This window comes from Gopherus evgoodei, chromosome 1 (assembly GCF_007399415.2).
Source record: "Gopherus evgoodei ecotype Sinaloan lineage chromosome 1, rGopEvg1_v1.p, whole genome shotgun sequence".
NCBI classification, from domain to species: Eukaryota; Metazoa; Chordata; order Testudines; family Testudinidae; genus Gopherus; species Gopherus evgoodei.
The window spans coordinates 257,058,700-257,076,304 of NC_044322.1; the positions used below are offsets into that span (position 1 = coordinate 257,058,700).

General features: G+C 40.7%; 1 protein-coding gene across 1 annotated transcript; it reads left to right on the plus strand.

Moving 5' to 3' along the window:
* The first annotated feature begins 1,419 nt into the window (after positions 1-1,419).
* On the plus strand, positions 1,420-17,170 carry STMP1 (short transmembrane mitochondrial protein 1). Its single transcript, XM_030543757.1, has 3 exons — positions 1,420-1,530; positions 9,179-9,232; positions 13,087-17,170. The coding sequence occupies exons 1-3, from the start codon at positions 1,516-1,518 to the stop codon at positions 13,165-13,167; spliced, it is 150 nt and encodes a 49-aa protein (XP_030399617.1). The 5' UTR covers positions 1,420-1,515; the 3' UTR covers positions 13,168-17,170.
* The last annotated feature ends 435 nt before the right edge of the window (positions 17,171-17,605 follow it).

Below are 17,605 nucleotides of genomic sequence, written 5' to 3' on the forward strand. Positions count from 1 at the left end.
ATTTCCTGAATCTTTTTTCTCTGTATTGTTATAGGCATACTTGATGACAGGCATTTTGAAATAAATTACCAAAATAATTGAAATTGGTATGATTTTATTGTGTTATTTTGACAAATAAAATATGCAGAATTTTGCAAAATTTTAAAATATTGTGCATAGAATTCCCCCAGGAGTAGATTTTGCATTCAGGCTCCTATTTTTTGATAGTTTGCTTCTGCTCTGTTGTTTTTTTTTCTATGTAATTCTTTTTCCATATGACTTCTTCCCCTTCATCTCAGCTTTGGGCCTGTGCAAAGTTAAAGGAACCAACAACAAAAGGACTGCTAGGAAGAGGCAACAGCCAGAGTGGTAAAACATCTGGAATTACTTCATTCCATTAAAAACAATGAGGAGTGGCTGTGGCACCTTAGAGACTAACAAATTTAGTTGGGCATAAGCTTTTGTCTCTAAGGTGCCACAAGGATTCCTCGTTCTTTCTGGTGATAAAGACTAATACGGCTACCACTCTGAAATCTTCATTCCATTAGTTCACTAACCCTCCCTACCAGGGCTTCCAATATTAATAATACTTAGCATTTATATTGTACATTACATAGTCATAGCACTATACAGTAGAACCTCAGAGTTACAAATACCAGAGTTATGAACTGACACCTCATTTGGAACCGAACTACGCAATCAGGCAGCAGCAGAGACAAAAACAAAACAAAACCACCCCAACCAAATACAGTACAGTACTACCTTAAACGTAAACTACTAAAAATAATAAAATAATAAATGGAAGGTTTTTTAAAAAATTGACAAGGTAAGGAAACTACTCCTGTGCTTGTTTCATTTAAATTAAGGTTAAAAGCAGCATTTTTCTTCTGCATAGTAAAGTTTCAAAGCTGTTTAAGTCAAAGTTCAGTTGTAAACTTTTGAAAGAACAACCATGACACTGAGTTAGGAACAACCTCCATTCCCGAGGCAAAGACATTACCTACAAAGCTTTGACTGTCATCTACCTTGCCCTAGCATAGAGACATGTATTCCTCACATCCATAACCTTCAGATATAAATTGGTGTGTGGTGCTATGTTTCTTTACATACACCCACACTCACCCACCCTTCGTGGTTTCAGCCTTATTCAGTGCAGGTTGGGATGTTTATGACACTATGGGTCTCGTCAGTAGGAATATCAGACTGTGTGCTTGGGAGGTGGAAGTGTTTGCTCGGTGCAGAAACACCAGACCTTCCACAAGGGGCTTCTGCACTGTGTATTTTCTGAAAGCAATCCTCACTACTCCACCCTAGGGCAGCCCTACTCTGCGCCAGGGTCACCTCGCCAGAGGCGGGCTCGAGGGAGGGGAAAGAGGGCTGGGCGTGCAAGACCAGGAAGGATAGGATTGCTCAGACATCCATCAAACCCCTAAGCTAGTGAGACAGCAGCAGGGAGGATGGGACCCGGAAGAGAAGCTGCCGCTAGGGTGAGTTACTTCCCCGCCCCCCGGAGGAGAGAGGCAGCCTGGTTACACCATGTTTCAGTTTCTGGTAAGTGTCTGCAAAGCCTCTCCACGTGGAGCCTCTGTCCCGGCTCTGCGTTGGGAGGGAGGAGGGGGATTGCTGCTGGGAGACCCGCTCTCGCTCCCTCCCCCAGCAGGAGGAAGGCGCCGCTGAGCCTGGACACAGAAACAGCCGCTACATCCACCCATCCCCCTTCCCAGCTGTGTTCATCCAGCGGTGGATACATTGGGCCCTGGAGCTACTTGCATGCTTTCAGCACCTCTGCGTGTGTGAGAGAGAGACCCAAAGCTCCCTCCCGACTTGATACTGGGGTTTTCTGAACGGATCCCAGACTTGGGGCACTGATGAACCTGGGACCTTGTTTGGCAACTGTTGCCCATTTAAGGGTTCCTCTGGACGAGGATAAAAGGCGCTTAAGGGTGAACGAACATGTTTTAAACCATTTGAGTGCTGGTTGTATTTTGTTAACGTGCTGGCTGGGTGAGATGAAGCCTGGGCTACACCGGGGCCAGCTAACGTGGTGAAATACGACTAGCCCTGACGTGCTCTAGGGTGATGGTTGTGTTTTCTAAAGCTGTTCATTAAAACAAGTTGTTTTAAAAAAAACAAAACACTTCAGCTAACACCTTTACCATAGTTTAGATATGCCCTTCATGATGCACCAGCTTCCAAGCCACGGAGATTGAATTGCTCAAGAATTTGAGCCTCATGGTTATGATTTTGGATATGTGCTCACTGGATAGTTAATTCGTTATCTGCACTCAAGTTATGGCTCCTGAGTGGGAGTAGCCAAATTGCAGTATAACCCTTAAGTTGCTGTGTCCACACCAGTGCTGCACTCATTTGTCTGTGTGGTGCTAAGCTGTCTGGTTGCACATCCCAGGGTACTTAACTCTGCATTAAGCTGAACTGAGCCTGTCTGGTTTCCTGCCAGTTCATTCATCTGGCTCTCAGCAGCTTGTCAGGTGGACTGCCTTAGAGCTGGATACATCAGTATTTCCAGGGTCCATAGCTCCATTCCTTGACATTTGTTAAATATTATTCACTGTACCAAGAGGGGTTTTTCCTCATTAAAAGTTATGCACACATGCAAAATGAATTATTATTTTAGGGACAGATTGTTATACCCTTTCACCCCAAATAGTCCTATTTTAGAGCTGCTGATTTCAATACCTTTATTCACACTGAATAGTATCACAATCTAGCAGTTAATTATATGGCTAGCCTGACAGTCCCATTTGCAAAAGGGACTTGCTGCATGTCCAACTACAGGACAGAGGCACAGCTACAGTGCTGTAGTTCTGTAATGTGGCTGCTTGGTATTTTTCCATCAAGGTAGTGTTAATCCACCTCTCCCAGAGGCGGTAGCTAGGTCAGCGGAAGAATTTTTCTATTGACATATCTGCGTATACAGTGGGGGGTTAGGTCAATCTACCTACATTGCACAGGATGTGAAATTTTTCACAGCCCTGTGTGATGCAACTAGGTCAATTTACTTTTTAGGTGTAGGCCAAGTCTTAGGCAGGTCGGAACCCAGGGGCTGGTCTGCACTGGAAAGTTACATTTGGCATAGCATAAATCCACGCCCCTGAGATATGTAGGTAAGCTGATTTAACCCTGGTGTAGACAGCGCTAGGTCTACAAAAGAATTCTTCTGTTGACCTAGCTACTACCTCCCGGGGAGGTGGATTACCTATAGTGATTGAAGAACCCCTCCTATTGCTGTAGTAAGTGTCCACACTGAAGTGCTACATCAGTGCTGCTGCAGGAGTGCAACTGTGCTGTAGCATTTTAAGTGTAGACATAGTTTGATAGATTTTCAGTGAGACTTAGGCTAAGGCCTGGTCTACACTAGGAAGTTAGGTTGGTATAACTGTCACTCAGTGGTATGAATTGGGGGCTCCTTCCCTTATGGGTGGGAGGCCTTTAGCAATGGGTGGGTCCATAACTGCCTGTCCCCAGTGTCTTGGTAGGCCAGGGATATGAAAAATCCATGCCACTGAGCAGTGCAGTTAAACTGACCTAACCTCCATTATAGACAGCACTAGGTGGATGGGAGAATTCTCCCATTGACATATCTACCTCTTGGGGAGGTGAGGTACCTGCGCCAACAGGAGAACCCCTCCCATTAGCGTAAAGGCTTATGTGTAGACGTGCCTTTCTGCACTTATTAAAAAAAATTTACTTGTCTAGTTTTCCTTCTTGCAAAATCAGGCTCTGTTCATTGTGTATCACAAAATAATGGGGGACTTTAAGTTCTCACACTAGACAGAATATAAAATTTTTTCCAGCATATCCCTTTATTAGTGGAATAACACAAATGCTACCATGAATGAAATGAATCAGTTAAGTGAGTGTTATACAAACCCCTGGATTTCCCCCCACTCCCTCCAGTATTACGTTCCTATAGTAAAACATAAAAACAAAAAGGGCTCTACTTTTTAGTAGTGACTTACTGTGTAACCTCAGACAAGTTGCATCTTCTGTGTAACAAAACTGTGGAACTTGCAGTCAAGGGATGTGATCAGACAAAGCAGAAGCTGCATTTGAGCCTTTTGTGAAAGAGTAAATTCAATTAAAGTAATGGGAAAAGGTTTCAATTCTTCTACCTACAGTTGTAGCTATAATATGAGAGTGATGGTTTCAGTTGATGTCACATCTAAAAATATTTGCATTCCAAAGAAATATATTAATTTTTAAAGTAGTATTGGTCCATGCCTGTTAAGACCCTGCAATTGTACTCTGAATATGTAGCATACCATGTGTGTAGATAACTGGGGGGATTAGCCACCCCCATGTTTCTTCCCCCCAAAAAAGAGTGAGTTTGGAACAGAAGCTCATTTATCTCACTTTATTAAAAGTGGACAAATTTAGACAAGATACAAAACTACTCAAAATGGTATTCAACAGCTATTATTTAACTCTAGCCCCCTCAAATAACAAAAATTGTCTACATCCCCATCATACATTGAATATACCGTGGCCTTGCTACTTTTGGTTACATTCTCTTTTGGTTCACCATCTATGTGTCTACAATATGCAGCTTCCTTTATTCTTAGCCACTTTTTTTTTCAAATCACTCCAGATGTATTCTGTTGGATGCCAGTCAGGTGACTGTAAAGGTGAAAGCGCCCAATGCTTTAACGCTTTCTCTAAGAAATTGTATGCATGGTTGATGTGTACTTTTAATTCAAGTATCAGATGAGTAGCTGTGTTAGTCTGAATCTGTAAAAGCAGCAAAGAGTCCTGTGGCATCTTACAGACTAACAGACGTATCGGAGCATGAGCTTTCATGGGTGAATACCATCTGACGAAGTGGGTATTCACCCACGAAAGCTCATGCTCCAATACTTTTAATTCAGTGATTTTTAACCTTTTTTCATTTGTGGACCCTTAAAAATTTTTCGAATGGAGGTGCTGTCCCCTTTGGAAATTTTAAACATACTCTGCCATCTCCCATTTAAAACTACTGCTTTAATTCATTGTCCTTTTTGAAAAACAGGTGCTCTTGATCCCTATAGGAAGTCTCAGTTCTAATATCTCTTCATATATTGAACTTGCTTTTATGCTATTAATGAAACACAGGTTACCAATACTTTTATAAGACACAACCCATGCCAGTGGAATAATGTTCTTTTTGGACTGCTGCTGCTTTTGTACAGTGCCAGTGCATTGTAAAAAGAGTTGCGCATGGGGTTGACACCTCCAGTGCATTAATTGGCTCACCGCTACAGTAAAACAAATTCAACCTTTGTATCAGAGTAATATATGTTAATTTGTATTTTATCACACAATTTTTGTTCCAAAAAAATTCAGCTATCTCAAGCATACTTTAATCATATTGCCCCTCCAGTCTGGTATGGGTATTGTTGTTGTGTTCTGTCTTTTGTTTCTCTCCCTCCCCACACACTTTCCATTCAAATTTTCACCTTTCCCACTTTGATTTGACAATGCACTGCCTGTTCTGTTGCAGTGGCTGCAGTTCATTTAAAGCAGTGGTCCCCAACCTTTTCGTCTGGCGGGGGCCAGATGAAGGACCACTGCAGCAGTGGAGCACCCGCCGAAATGCTGCCGAAATTCGGGAGCGACGCCTCTCGATGACGTCACTTGTCGACGGCGAGAGGCATCCCTGCCGAAATTCAGGGGCAACGCCTCTCGACATCACTTGTTGGCAACAAGCGTCGTCATCGAGAGGCGTCCCCACTGAAATACCACTGAAATTCGGTGGCATTTCGACGGGTGCTTTCCTGGGGTCCAGGACGTGGGCGCATTAAGATGCCCCCGTGGGCGCCATGGCACCTGCGGGCCCACATTGGGAACCACTGATTTAAAGCTTTTGGCTTATTTTTCCCCTGAGCCAAGCCCTGCTCTGACCTTCTGCAAATATGATAAGCTGTTCCTGTGGTCAGAGTTAAACTCTGCCCACAGTCAAATGATAATTTAGGACTGGGAATGAGGGGCAAAAAGTATTTGTTAATTAATGCAGCTGTTTGCCTCATTGACTAGCTGAGCATTCTTTAAACTTTTAGTCTTTTTCTACATGTGTCTGAAAACTCTGGCAGATGCTAAAGGCAGATGCCCAACTATATGATTTATTTACAATTCTAATTAAATCCTTAATTGATGCTAATGCCTTTAATACCTAGCACGTATTAAAAGTAAATAACACAGAGAGAACAGGGTGCATGCCAGTAACAAAGCACAGCAGCATTTCTCATTATAAGTGCTGCTGACCTAATTTGGAGAGAGTGTGGATTTTTAGCTACCAGTATGTTCAGATTTTCAGACTTGGTGCCAATAAGTCCCAATAATACGTTGCATATTTATTAGAAAATCAGGACTTTAGGCTCTCTTTAAAATATGGTTTTTAAGTTAGTTGACTATTTCCAATTCCGGTCTCTGTTGATAATGTCAGCAGAGAGCCTCTTCTGAATCACTTTAGCTCTTGGGTGTGTATTAAAAAATAAGCCTCCATATCCTACCCCTAGTCCAGCACAAGATTTATACAAATTTATAAATGCATATGCATTTCTTCAGAATGAACTCATTCGTATCTCTGTTTGTTCCAGTGGAAACAATGGGTAATAGGACTAATACACTCAGCAGATTTTGGAGTCAGAATGTTTCTGAACTCAACTGCTACTTGAAGTCCTTGTGTTGCAAATGTCTGATAAAAATCAGTTTTAATTAAGACTTTCTGATTAGTTCCTGAAAGCTGGTGAAGGGAAAAGAGGAACGAACGGCATACAGTATTAATTCTGGGTTCCTCCTCTCCTTTCCTGTGCATGGAAAGGGTGTCTGTCTCTCCTTCACCCTAGCTGGAGCTGCAGCGAGGAGATAAAGGGATAATCTTATAAACTTTATATTTTTTGCCTTTCAGAGTTAAGTAATTGTTTGTTTTATATTTAACGTGTATCTTAGCGTATTGGGTGGCTGTTGGAAGCCCCTCATTAGTCCTTACTGTCTTTAATTGGCATGCACCCTTTAATTGGCAGCATTTTTAGTTGTCAAAAGTGATGAAGATTAAACAGTGAGACTCCCCCTCTACATGAATTGGCATCTCTTAAACCCTGTATAACTGATGAAATAGCACATCACAGTCTAGACTGGTCTTGCATGGAATGTGTGGAGCTCTGACTTCAACTAATGGGATACAGGTTGTTTATGTTCTTGGGTTTGACATAGGTTTTAAGATACTTGCAATAAAAAATAAGACATTGCATGGTATAGTATTGGTCCCAGTTTTGGAGTTGGATGTATTTTAGGCTGAGAGGAGGAGAATGAAGGTATTTTTGTCCTTTCTAGGAGAAAAAAATCAAGAGAACTTTCTTAGTAAAACTGTTTTATAAGGGATAGACTGAAAGGTTCGCTCCAGTGACTAGTAATATAAGCCAGTCTTTGCAAAGAGTCTTGAAATTCTCAGCTGAGAGTCTTCTTGCCTTTTGGGTGAATGCATGGACACTGCCAAGATATAGGAAAGTCCTCTCTGCTGGATTGACTTTCAGCATTAAAAGGAATCTTAAATCCTGCTTATCTCAGTGCAGCATGCATTAATAATATCCCATGCAAAAAACTTCATTAATTTACTAATAATAAAATACAGCTTTTATACCAAACGCACAAAAAGAACACTACAGTTTTTTTAAAAAGCCAAGAAGCCCTAAGCTCTAAAAATGGAGTAAACAAATATTTTAAATATATGTTCCGTTTCTTTTACATTTCAGACATTTAGTTAATGAGAGCATCAGCATATGAAAATGCAACCAGTTCTATTAATGGCCATAGCTTTCTGACAAGAACATGTTTTGGGTTTGTTTGTTTTTTTGTTTTGTTTGGTTTTTTTTACCAGTGACTGGTGCTGTGTTTGCTACTGGAAGAGTGAGTTATATTCTATTCTACTTTGTGCAGTGATTACAATTTCTAGCTAGGTTTTGACTTAAAAATCATTACTGTTGATGATGATTTAAAAAAAAAAAAGCACACAGATTTTCAGAGATGATGCCAAACTTGCAGTATTGATAGTCAGAAAAATCTTAATAGCATTTGTACATCAAGGAAGCTTAATCTGAAATGTAATGATAATAAGGGCCAGAGTTTTACTTGGAGTTGCTGGATGCTAAACACTTTGGAAAATCTGGATATATATTTCTGAGGAAACAAAGGATATTTTTTTTTCTCTCCGTTGTGATTAAGACCTGAGTTTCTCCTCAGCCTGTAAGTGAAAGGAGCTATGTACTCCATTTTCCTCGTACTCTTCCTTTAAAACTCATGCACTGAAATGACCTTTTCTTTAGCAACCAGCAACTCTTATCCCAAGCCTGGGACCTAAATTTACGTTATGTGCAAAGTAGTATAACTAGGCCAGCCCAGAAATCTACTGATGCACTGTTCCCTTATGATCTCCTCAGCCCATATGTTTTATAGTCCGCTTCATTTGCATGTGTCCTGTGATTTCCTCCCCCCGCACCTATTAGTGTTAGTATTTGTATTGTATTGTATCTTGTGAGCCTCAGTCATAAACCAGGACCCTCGTGCTAAGAGATGTACAAGTATTGAACAAAAAGACTTTTCCTGTGCCATTATAGTTAATGGACTTATTATGATTTATGTGGTAATGGATGTCCAAGGAACTTTACAGAACAAAAGACCAATCTCTGCACCAAAGATTTCTTGGAATTGTAAGAGAACAGTGATAAAAAGAAGTCTCATTCTGGTGGTGGTGGTGGTTTTATGGAAGTTGGGGTATAAATGGGTACATTGTTGAAGGAAGAGAGAGCTTCGGGGAGAGTAATATAAAACAACTTATGAGTAGAGCTGGCTGAAATTTTTTTTCATGAAAAAACTTGACTGAAATATTATTTTAAATTTTCTGGGGTTTTTAACTAATGTTTTTACCAAAATCTCTTTTTGAAATAAATAGAATTTTTTCCGCACCAAAACCACCTGCATTCTCTTAATGAAAACAAGATTTCAGAAAATGCTTTGTGAAAAATCTCCATTTTGAAGCCTGTGAAATGGAAACCATTTAAAAAATGTTCATGATTTCTCTGCCACCACCATTTTTTCAACCTCCTCTACTGCCAAGTGTTCATACATTGTGTGCAAGTGAGGGGAAAATGTTAAACTCCTTGTCATTTATTTTCTGTCTTTTTTTTTTCTTTCTTTCCCTCTTAAGCTTGGTTTTGCTCTTGGCAATGTGGTTGGGATGTATCTGGCGCAGAATTATGATGTAAGTATTATTATTTATTAAAGTAGTAGTAGTATTTTGCAGAAGTGGCCCTACCTGTTTTACTGGCCAGGGTGGAAAATACTTTGACTGCCCCTTCCCCAAGCAGCTGAGCTCAAACAAATAAACAAAAAAAAGCTGGCCAATCGGGGGTGGTGGGGGGGAAGCTGGCCAATAAGCAGAGCAAAACTGACCAGCCAATCAGAATAAAGCAAAAACAAAAACAAATCCACATGGCACAATAGTGGGCAATCAGCTTGGCCATACCTAGAACTGGCCTTAATTTATTTATCTTACAGTAATGCTTGGAGGTTCCAGCTGAGATCAGGGCCCCATTATGCAAATGTTGCACAAATGCATATTAAGATACAGTCTCTGTCCTGTCTAAACAGAAAAAGCAGGGGAAATTGGGGGCCCAGAAAAGTGAAAAGACCTGTCCAAGATCACACAACTGGTCAGCTGTAGAGCAAGGATTAGAACCAGCTCTCCTAACTCCTAGTTTAGTGCCCTGTCCCATAGGATACACTAGCTGCCACACAGTTCTATTTGTTTGCCTATAAAAGTTTTTATAGTGACTTGTATTTCTCTCTTCTATGAATGATGAAAGTGGAATTGTCAGGAGTGTTTGGGAGGGCTCAGTCTGAGTTCTGCTTGGAATTTTATGTAGACCTGAACTCTTCCTTTTCAACTTGGATTGAGGTTTTCTGAATATGAATTAGGGGAGATTTTGTCTTCCAAGAATTTGGAGCAGAAGCCTTGGGGGCCGAGCCTCCAAACTTCGGTAGTATCAGTGCAAGTTTGAGGATTTAGTAGATTTAAAATTAAAAACCTACTATCCAGTTAGATATCCTAAATTTAAAACATTCCTTACCTGTGCTACTAATGCTACCTCAGAATTAAAAGAATCAAAGAGTGAGATCCACAAAGGTATTTAGGTTCCTAATCGCCAGACTTAGGCACCTAAGTCCCAGTATTGGCTCCATTACAGTGCACAAAACTCCTTTTGAACTCTGTAGACACCTAAACTCTCACTCTGCCTAAGGAACGTTTTACTGCAAAAACTTAGGAGCTTACATTTCTGCCTCTGAACATGTTCACTGTCTAGTCTTTCTAGGCGTACAGGCACCTATCTCTTGCCTAAGCCCCAGAGTGATTCACAAATCCAAGGACATCTAATTCACCTGAGAGGCCAGATCTGGTAGCAGTGCTCAGAGGCTGCCTACCAGATTGGGTCCCATTCAAAATCCAGTGGAAGGAGGAGTGATCAGAGCTCTCAGCTGGGATGTGGGAGAACCAGGTTTGTTTTTCCCCTCTGCCAAAGGGGGGAAAGGATTTTAACAGATGTCTCTCACCTCTCAGGAGAGTGCTCTAATCACTAGTTTATGGGATCTTCTGATGTGGGGCTACCTCCATCTCTCCTGTTGAAGCTGTTCCACTCTGGCTAATTACATAAGCAGTCATTTTTTATTATTATTATTTATCCACTACAACCACTTCCTCTTCTTCTGGCCATTTTAGGTGCCTATCTTACTCCACACAACTCATTCCCTCAAGAAACAGGTTAGGCATCTAATCCAGCTGACTCGAGGCAGTGGGTTTCCATTCCTGGATCGCTAAGGATTGCCTCCCTGCAGCCTCGTTTTAGGTGCTTATCTCTGAGAAGGGTTGGGATTAGCACATGCCCCCACTCCTTGTTAGCATCTCCCATTGGCTGGTTTAGTTGGCTCTCTACCTAGTGTGATGTTTCTATTGTTTGTTTTTAAATCAGGAAAATTTCATTAAGCTAGGTTTTGTTAAAGCTTGTGTTTACAAAACCGCTAGGTTTTGTTAAAGCTTGTGTTTACAAAACCTAAACTGTAGTTTAGACCTAAATTCACCTGAGTGTATGTTGCATATGTAATTAATGAAAGCATGAAGTATAATCATTTTCGTGCAGTACAACTGAAGTGTCACCACAGGAGGGCTGCTTCTGCTTTTAATTCAGAGGAAGTTCTCCCCTGGTGATGTAAAACTAATTTGCTAGCATGAACCAAGTATTTGATTGTTACAGTATCTACAATGATTTTCCACATGGTTAATCATAAAAGTCCCAATTATACAAACAGTGATTAAATTAAAAGTTAGGGTTTTTTTTCCTCTGCAAGTGTGTGTTTGGCATGTGTGTAAAACTTCATTAGACAGGGAGTTCTTTTAGGAATAGGCCCAAGAGTAAATTAAACAAGGAGTTTTTAAGAAGTACTATAACCCCTGCAGATGCTCCTAGGGAGTGTAAGGGTAATTCAAGGTGTAACTTTTCAAAAGCTTCAACATCTGCTCTTTCACATGTTGTCCCCAGTGCTACAAATGCTTATGCATGTGAGTATCCCTATTGACATCAGTGAGACTACTTACTTGCTTAAACTGTATAAGTATATGTGTAGGGTGAACAGACAGCAAGTGTGAAATATTGGGACGGGGGTGTGGGGTAATAGGTACCTATATCAGACGAAGCCTCAAATATTGGGACTGTCTCTATAAAATCAGGACATCTTGTCACCCTATATATGGATAAATATATGTAGTTTTGGGGTCTTAGTTTCAGTTTCACAAAATTGGTCCAATTTCACCCCACCCCACCCCCATGCAAAAATGCTTCTGGCATTTCTCATATGGCTAACCTGACCACTCAAGTCTTGAGTCGAGCCCCAAAAAATCATGAACTTTGGCTAAAAAAATCATGAATAAAAATACGCATTTTGGGTTATGTTTTATTTGCCTTTGGCGTTTGATGGTTTCTGTCCCAGTTGGGTCTCATCTTCAAGCAGTTCTCCACAACCATGAGAGCTAGAATCTTAATACAAAAGCTGAGATTCTCATGTAATCAGTTAACTTGCGAAGTTGTGGCTTTGAGAGAAAAATAAAACAAATTTTGCTTGATTGCCACCAAAATAAAGAATTTGCTGCACAGCATCTGCCATTATCAGTCAAAAATTTTGATTGGGTCATTTTCAGTCTAAAATGCTTCTATTTTTAAGGGGAGACTACTGGAGTTTCAAGCAGCAAAGAGTCCTGTGGCACCTTATAGACTAACAGAAGTTTTTGGAGAATGAGCTTCGTGGGTGAATACCCACTTCATCTCAACTTGATCTTTAGAAGAAAATCTTAATTTTTTTCTTTAAAGTGTGAAATTTCAAAAGGTTGCAGATTTCAGTGCAAAAATTAACATCAGAGACATTTGGGGGCCAAAAAAAAGAACAGAATAAATACTTTTGACATCTTGCAAAATAAATGTTTTCCTCCTTTTGCACAGCTCTCCTTATAGGTTTTAACTAAGATTAGAAGGATCCAATGTGTTTGTTTACTCTGACTTCCTACATTACACAGACCATAGAAATTCTCATTACACTTGTTGGTATTTTCAGAAGAATATATTAATATTACTGAGGTGGTATTTTTTGCGGCCTACTCTGTGGCAGTTCATTTTCTTCCGGCGAGGTAGGCGGGCTGATCCTCTAAATGTCCTGTTTACTCCTTTGTGTCCATCTTCCTTTCCCATTTTCCAGCAACAACAAAGATTACCCCAAATTAGGTCTAACTCTCCTTCCATCCAAAAACATCTGGATGAGACTCCATGTGGGGCACATCAGCACCATCACTGAGTTGACTAGAAAGGGTTGCTCAACATGTCTGCAAACCACTTCTTCCTTGCCTCGCCTCGCCTCACGCTACTGAGCATGCTTCTTCTGTCCAGGGTAGTCCTGTGGAGTGGGTCCTAGAAACAAGCTCTTTGTTGTTAGCATTAAACTTTGTATAGTTTTTCTCGCATTCCCTAATCAGTCAACTATACAGCTGATGATATCTAACTTTTTTTTTTAAAGATTCCTGACCTTGCAAAGAAACTTGAAGATTTTAAAAGAGATGTGGAAGCTAAGAAGAAACCTCCCAGTGACAAATCGTAAGCCACTGATGTTGACCGGATCATCTCCACACAAATTTCAAGGATGTAATTCCCCTTCAAGCGACAAGTTCCAAGTAGAATTCAGGCTTTGGGGGATTTCCTCCACTTCCAGTCTCCCAGAACCTGGCTGTCCTTAAGCTGAAGTGCAATCATGAATGTGCAGTGAGACCTAACATCAGGAGTTTCAGGAAACCTGACTCAGAGCTGTTGTGATTAGAAAAGAAAGTTTGGATTTTCTTGCAATTACCTAATATTTATAATCCATTTTTATATGGCTCAACTGAAGATCACTGCAAATCCTACAATTATCCCTACCTGATGCTTTATTATAATTCTTAAAATGCCTCAAAAGAAATTAAAACAAATGTATCCGGAAGTCACTTCTGAAGACTTCTTTTATTCTGATTTATATTACGTCATTGTCCTTTCTGTAATCCTCCTGTGTGGGACTGAATCATGGATAATTTCAGTCCCTGTGCTGGAGATGGAATGAGAGCTTTGAGTGTCCAGTGAATCTACATGAATAGTTGTCTGTTTCCACTGTTTGTGTATTATCTTGTTTTTGGCAGTGTTTTTCTTTGCACAAAGTGAGCAAAAACATGATTGACTCAAAAGGATGTAAAGGGATACCAGTTTCAACCTACATTTTACCTTCACTGGTTTTTCTTTCTCTGCTCTGTTCCATTGCCTCACCCCATTTCATTTTCACTCCTTCCCCTCCCCTTGGTCATTTTGGAACATGTACCTTAAGCTGGGGATGATGAATCAGCAGTTGACTCAAATTCACTTAGTCATCTTCTAAAGATGATTAAATGTTCAGCTCTTCTGCACCCTCTCCTTACTGCCCCAAGCAGCGCTTTTCCCCAGATGAAGCATTAGCATACTGAATGTAGTATTTGACACACCCTACCAGGCCCTCAACCCCTGCTTTTCTTTTTGCAGTTGGACAATAATTTTAGTATGTGTACAAGTTCATCTTACCACCTCACTGAGCATGCTCTGGCACTACTTAGCCTAGCATGTTCCCCTTTACCTTTCTTGGCTACAATATATTAAATGGAAGTACAAACCCTTAAGTATGAGGCATTGATCCATGATGTTACAAGTACTACACTCTTTGGCCTGAACTGTAAACACCCTATCAGACAAAAATAGATGTATGTTTATTAGTTTAGTTTACTGTTCTCCACTAAAAAAGCACCCATCCTTTGCATTTCACACATGTTTTTAGAAGTACATGTATAAAGAAACAGACCCATCAAGTACCCCTGATCAGTAATCCTGCAACAACTTTTATATAACTACACAACACCTGTATAATGTGAGGGGGTGGAATTATCTCCATTTTACAGATGGCAAACTGAGGCAGAGAGAGATTAAAGTATATATTAGACATTCCTACCAGCCATTTAAAATAACACTATTTGTTGGTGATTACCAGTAAGCATCATTGTAGTAGTGGGTCTTGAGAAGGAGAAATAGCATCAAAGATTATGGGAATTCCCTAGGAAAACACAGCTATGCCAAACCACTATTGAGCACAGACTATTCTTTGAGAGAGACTCGCACTGGGTAATCCAAAATCTGTTCAAGTCAGTCTTGCACTCTGTACTCATGCACTTTCCCCTTGAGTACAGAACTGGACTCGTGCTGCCTAATTGGTTTAAAAGCCCCTTTTCCAAATGTGATGAATTTGGTAATAAACAATCTGAGGGAAATTATTTTTCTTCTTTTCTCCAGAACTTTAGAGCCAAAATTTTGGTATACAGTACTTAAAACCACTCAGATTTCTTCAGTTACCACCTACAATTATTTGAACACTTATTGTGAATTTAGTTTTTTTCCCAAGGAGTATATTATGCTCTTCCTGCATATCACATAGAGGTGAGGAGGGAATGAGTGTTTAAAGTTTCTCTATAATATTTGACCATAGAAGCTGCTTTAGCATGAAAGGTGCAATTTATATCTCAAATGTTCATCTGACAATTCACAGCAGATGTCAGGAAATTTTCTATCAGCCTATAAAGCTTTTTCAAATAGAGAGAACCAGGCATATCTGTAGCACTATATAAACAATACAAAAGTATTAATAATAATGGTTTAAGTGTTCCACAAAGTTTGCAACACCTTGCATATTAGCCCAAAATTATTTTTCTTCCACCTGGAAAACTGGAGAGCTCAATTACATTTTAGAGGGCAATAATTCTTGAAAATTTTGCAAGCCCTCTACAATAAACTGTGTTAAACATAAGTTAGCCATGGGCTACACTAGATTATACTGATGTGTAACCCATAGTTACACGTCCAACTAGCAGAAATTCGATCTGGCATAAAGAGTGTATGATGCATAGTGCATGCAATGCCTGCTACAGTAGGATTTGGAATTGTTTTGGCAGCAGAGGTGTTACAGCAAGTCACACACCACTTAGATTAATTGAGAGCATCCTTGAGGCATCATCTGGCAGCAGGTTTCCCATTGCACTCAGGAACCATGGCAATGCGCACAGGAATGATACTGAGGTAAATAGCTAAATTGCCAACCAGCATCTAAAACCGCCCTTCCCTTGCAAAAGCACCTAGGATGAACTGGGGTGCAACTACTAGCTCCACTTTCTAGGGCTGAATCCTTCATGGGGGCACAGCAATGGGAGAGAACGGCACAGCCTGTTTCAAAGTCTGGGGAAGGAAGATATGGAATGCTACCACAGAAAGGCTGCATTCCAGATGTTTAACAAAAATAAAGCCCTTGATCAACAAATACTAAATCGCAGAATGCTTCAAACCAAGAAGCTATCAATGTACCTCAAGTTTAGCATTTCCTCTGACCCACTTCTAACCCAATCACATGCTGCCAGAGTCACCTGGTTGGTTGTCTGTTGACTGTTATAGCTATCCCAGAATACCTTGCTATGGAAAACTGATGCAGGCTTCCACACCCAGTACACAGGTGCTTCTGTTTTACTTCATGGGCCTCATTCAGGTCAGGCAGTGCCAAACTGAGACTCCTGCAGAATCCTTATTTATACAAATGAAGGCAAGAACTCACTATTCTAGTTGTTTCAATATTCTTCTGCTTAGAGTCTCTCATTCCCGCTCCCCTTTCACTTCTCTTCACTAACCCTTTTCTGCCCTGCCCCCAACAGACCTTAATGATGGAGGTCTTCATTCTAGTTAAAGAAGGCTGAACATAGTTCTCTGGGGGCCATCTTAGCACAACTTTGAGCACTGATGAATCTTGATGGGAGGCAATCCCTGCTGGCCTAATAGCAAAGGACCTTTTCCCTGTGTATTAAATGACATCATGTAAAATCCTGGCCCAAAGGAAGTCAGTGATAACACTCTAATTGCTTTCTATGGGGCCTTAGACTTCCCTCTCCTACCACATTGTCAGTCACGTCTCCCAACAGGTTCCTGCTGACCTCTCCACATCTGCCTTTTTTAGGGGGCACTGTGATATATTCTGTGCTGGCCTAGGGGCAGCGTCTTGTATTGATTGTACCAGCTTTGGATCACTATGGCCGAGATTCATAAAGGTACTTAGGCCCCTACCTCCCTTTGTGCTACTGGGCCTATACTGTTCAATGGGCCATGGTACGCACACAGAACAAAGACACAAATCAGTGCCATATGTTCAAGTGATGTGGGATTAATTTCGTTAATATAAATTACATTTTGTAGAAATATGTTTAGGCCTTGCCATTTCTGCATAGAGTAAATATTACTGCTGTGTGATGGCGTTACTTTTGTGTCTTAGAAACTGGTGCTTCATGCAATGAGGTAGGCAGTTAAACAGTGTAGGGACACTTTACCCTGTACTGCTCTTTTTACGTCTTTCTCTGGGGGACTGAAAAAAATAGCTGTTTTGTTAAGTTTGTCAGTGATGTCTGCTAACCTTTATGGATTCCCAAGAGGTGGGTTCTATTTATTGAGTACGTAGCAATATAAGATAACAGATGTTATTCACTACTTCTTTTGAAATATGCATTAAAATTTAAATGATCACCACAAACTGTCTTGTTTGCTTCTTTGAAGAATAGAGAAAGTTGCAGAACTTATCCTCAGAACAGATATTCCATGAAAACAGAGCTAAGGTTTGTCCAACCCGCCCACCACCACCACCACTGATTGCAGAGTATTTGGGGGCCAGAAAAAGAAGTGATGGTGTATCACTGGTTGAAGCCATAAAAGACGGTTACTCACCTTTGTAACTGTTGTTCTTCGAGATGTGTTGCTCATATCCATTTCAATTAGGTGTGCGCGCACCACGTGCACGCTCGTTGGAAGATTTTTACCCTAGCAACACTTGGTGGGTCAGCTGGGCGCCCCCTGGAGTGGTGCCGCTATGGCACTGGATATATACCCCTGCCGACCCAACGGCCCTTCAGTTCCTTCTTGCCGGCTACTCTGACAGAGGGGAAGGAGGGCGAGTTTGGAATGGA

What these genes read in the sequence shown, in the direction of transcription:
- STMP1 (XM_030543757.1), top strand. An exon ending in ATCTGGCGCAGAATTATGAT is followed by an intron (nt 9,233 to 13,086) that starts GTAAGTATTATT and finishes TTTTTTTTAAAG; the next exon opens with ATTCCTGACCTTGCAAAGAA.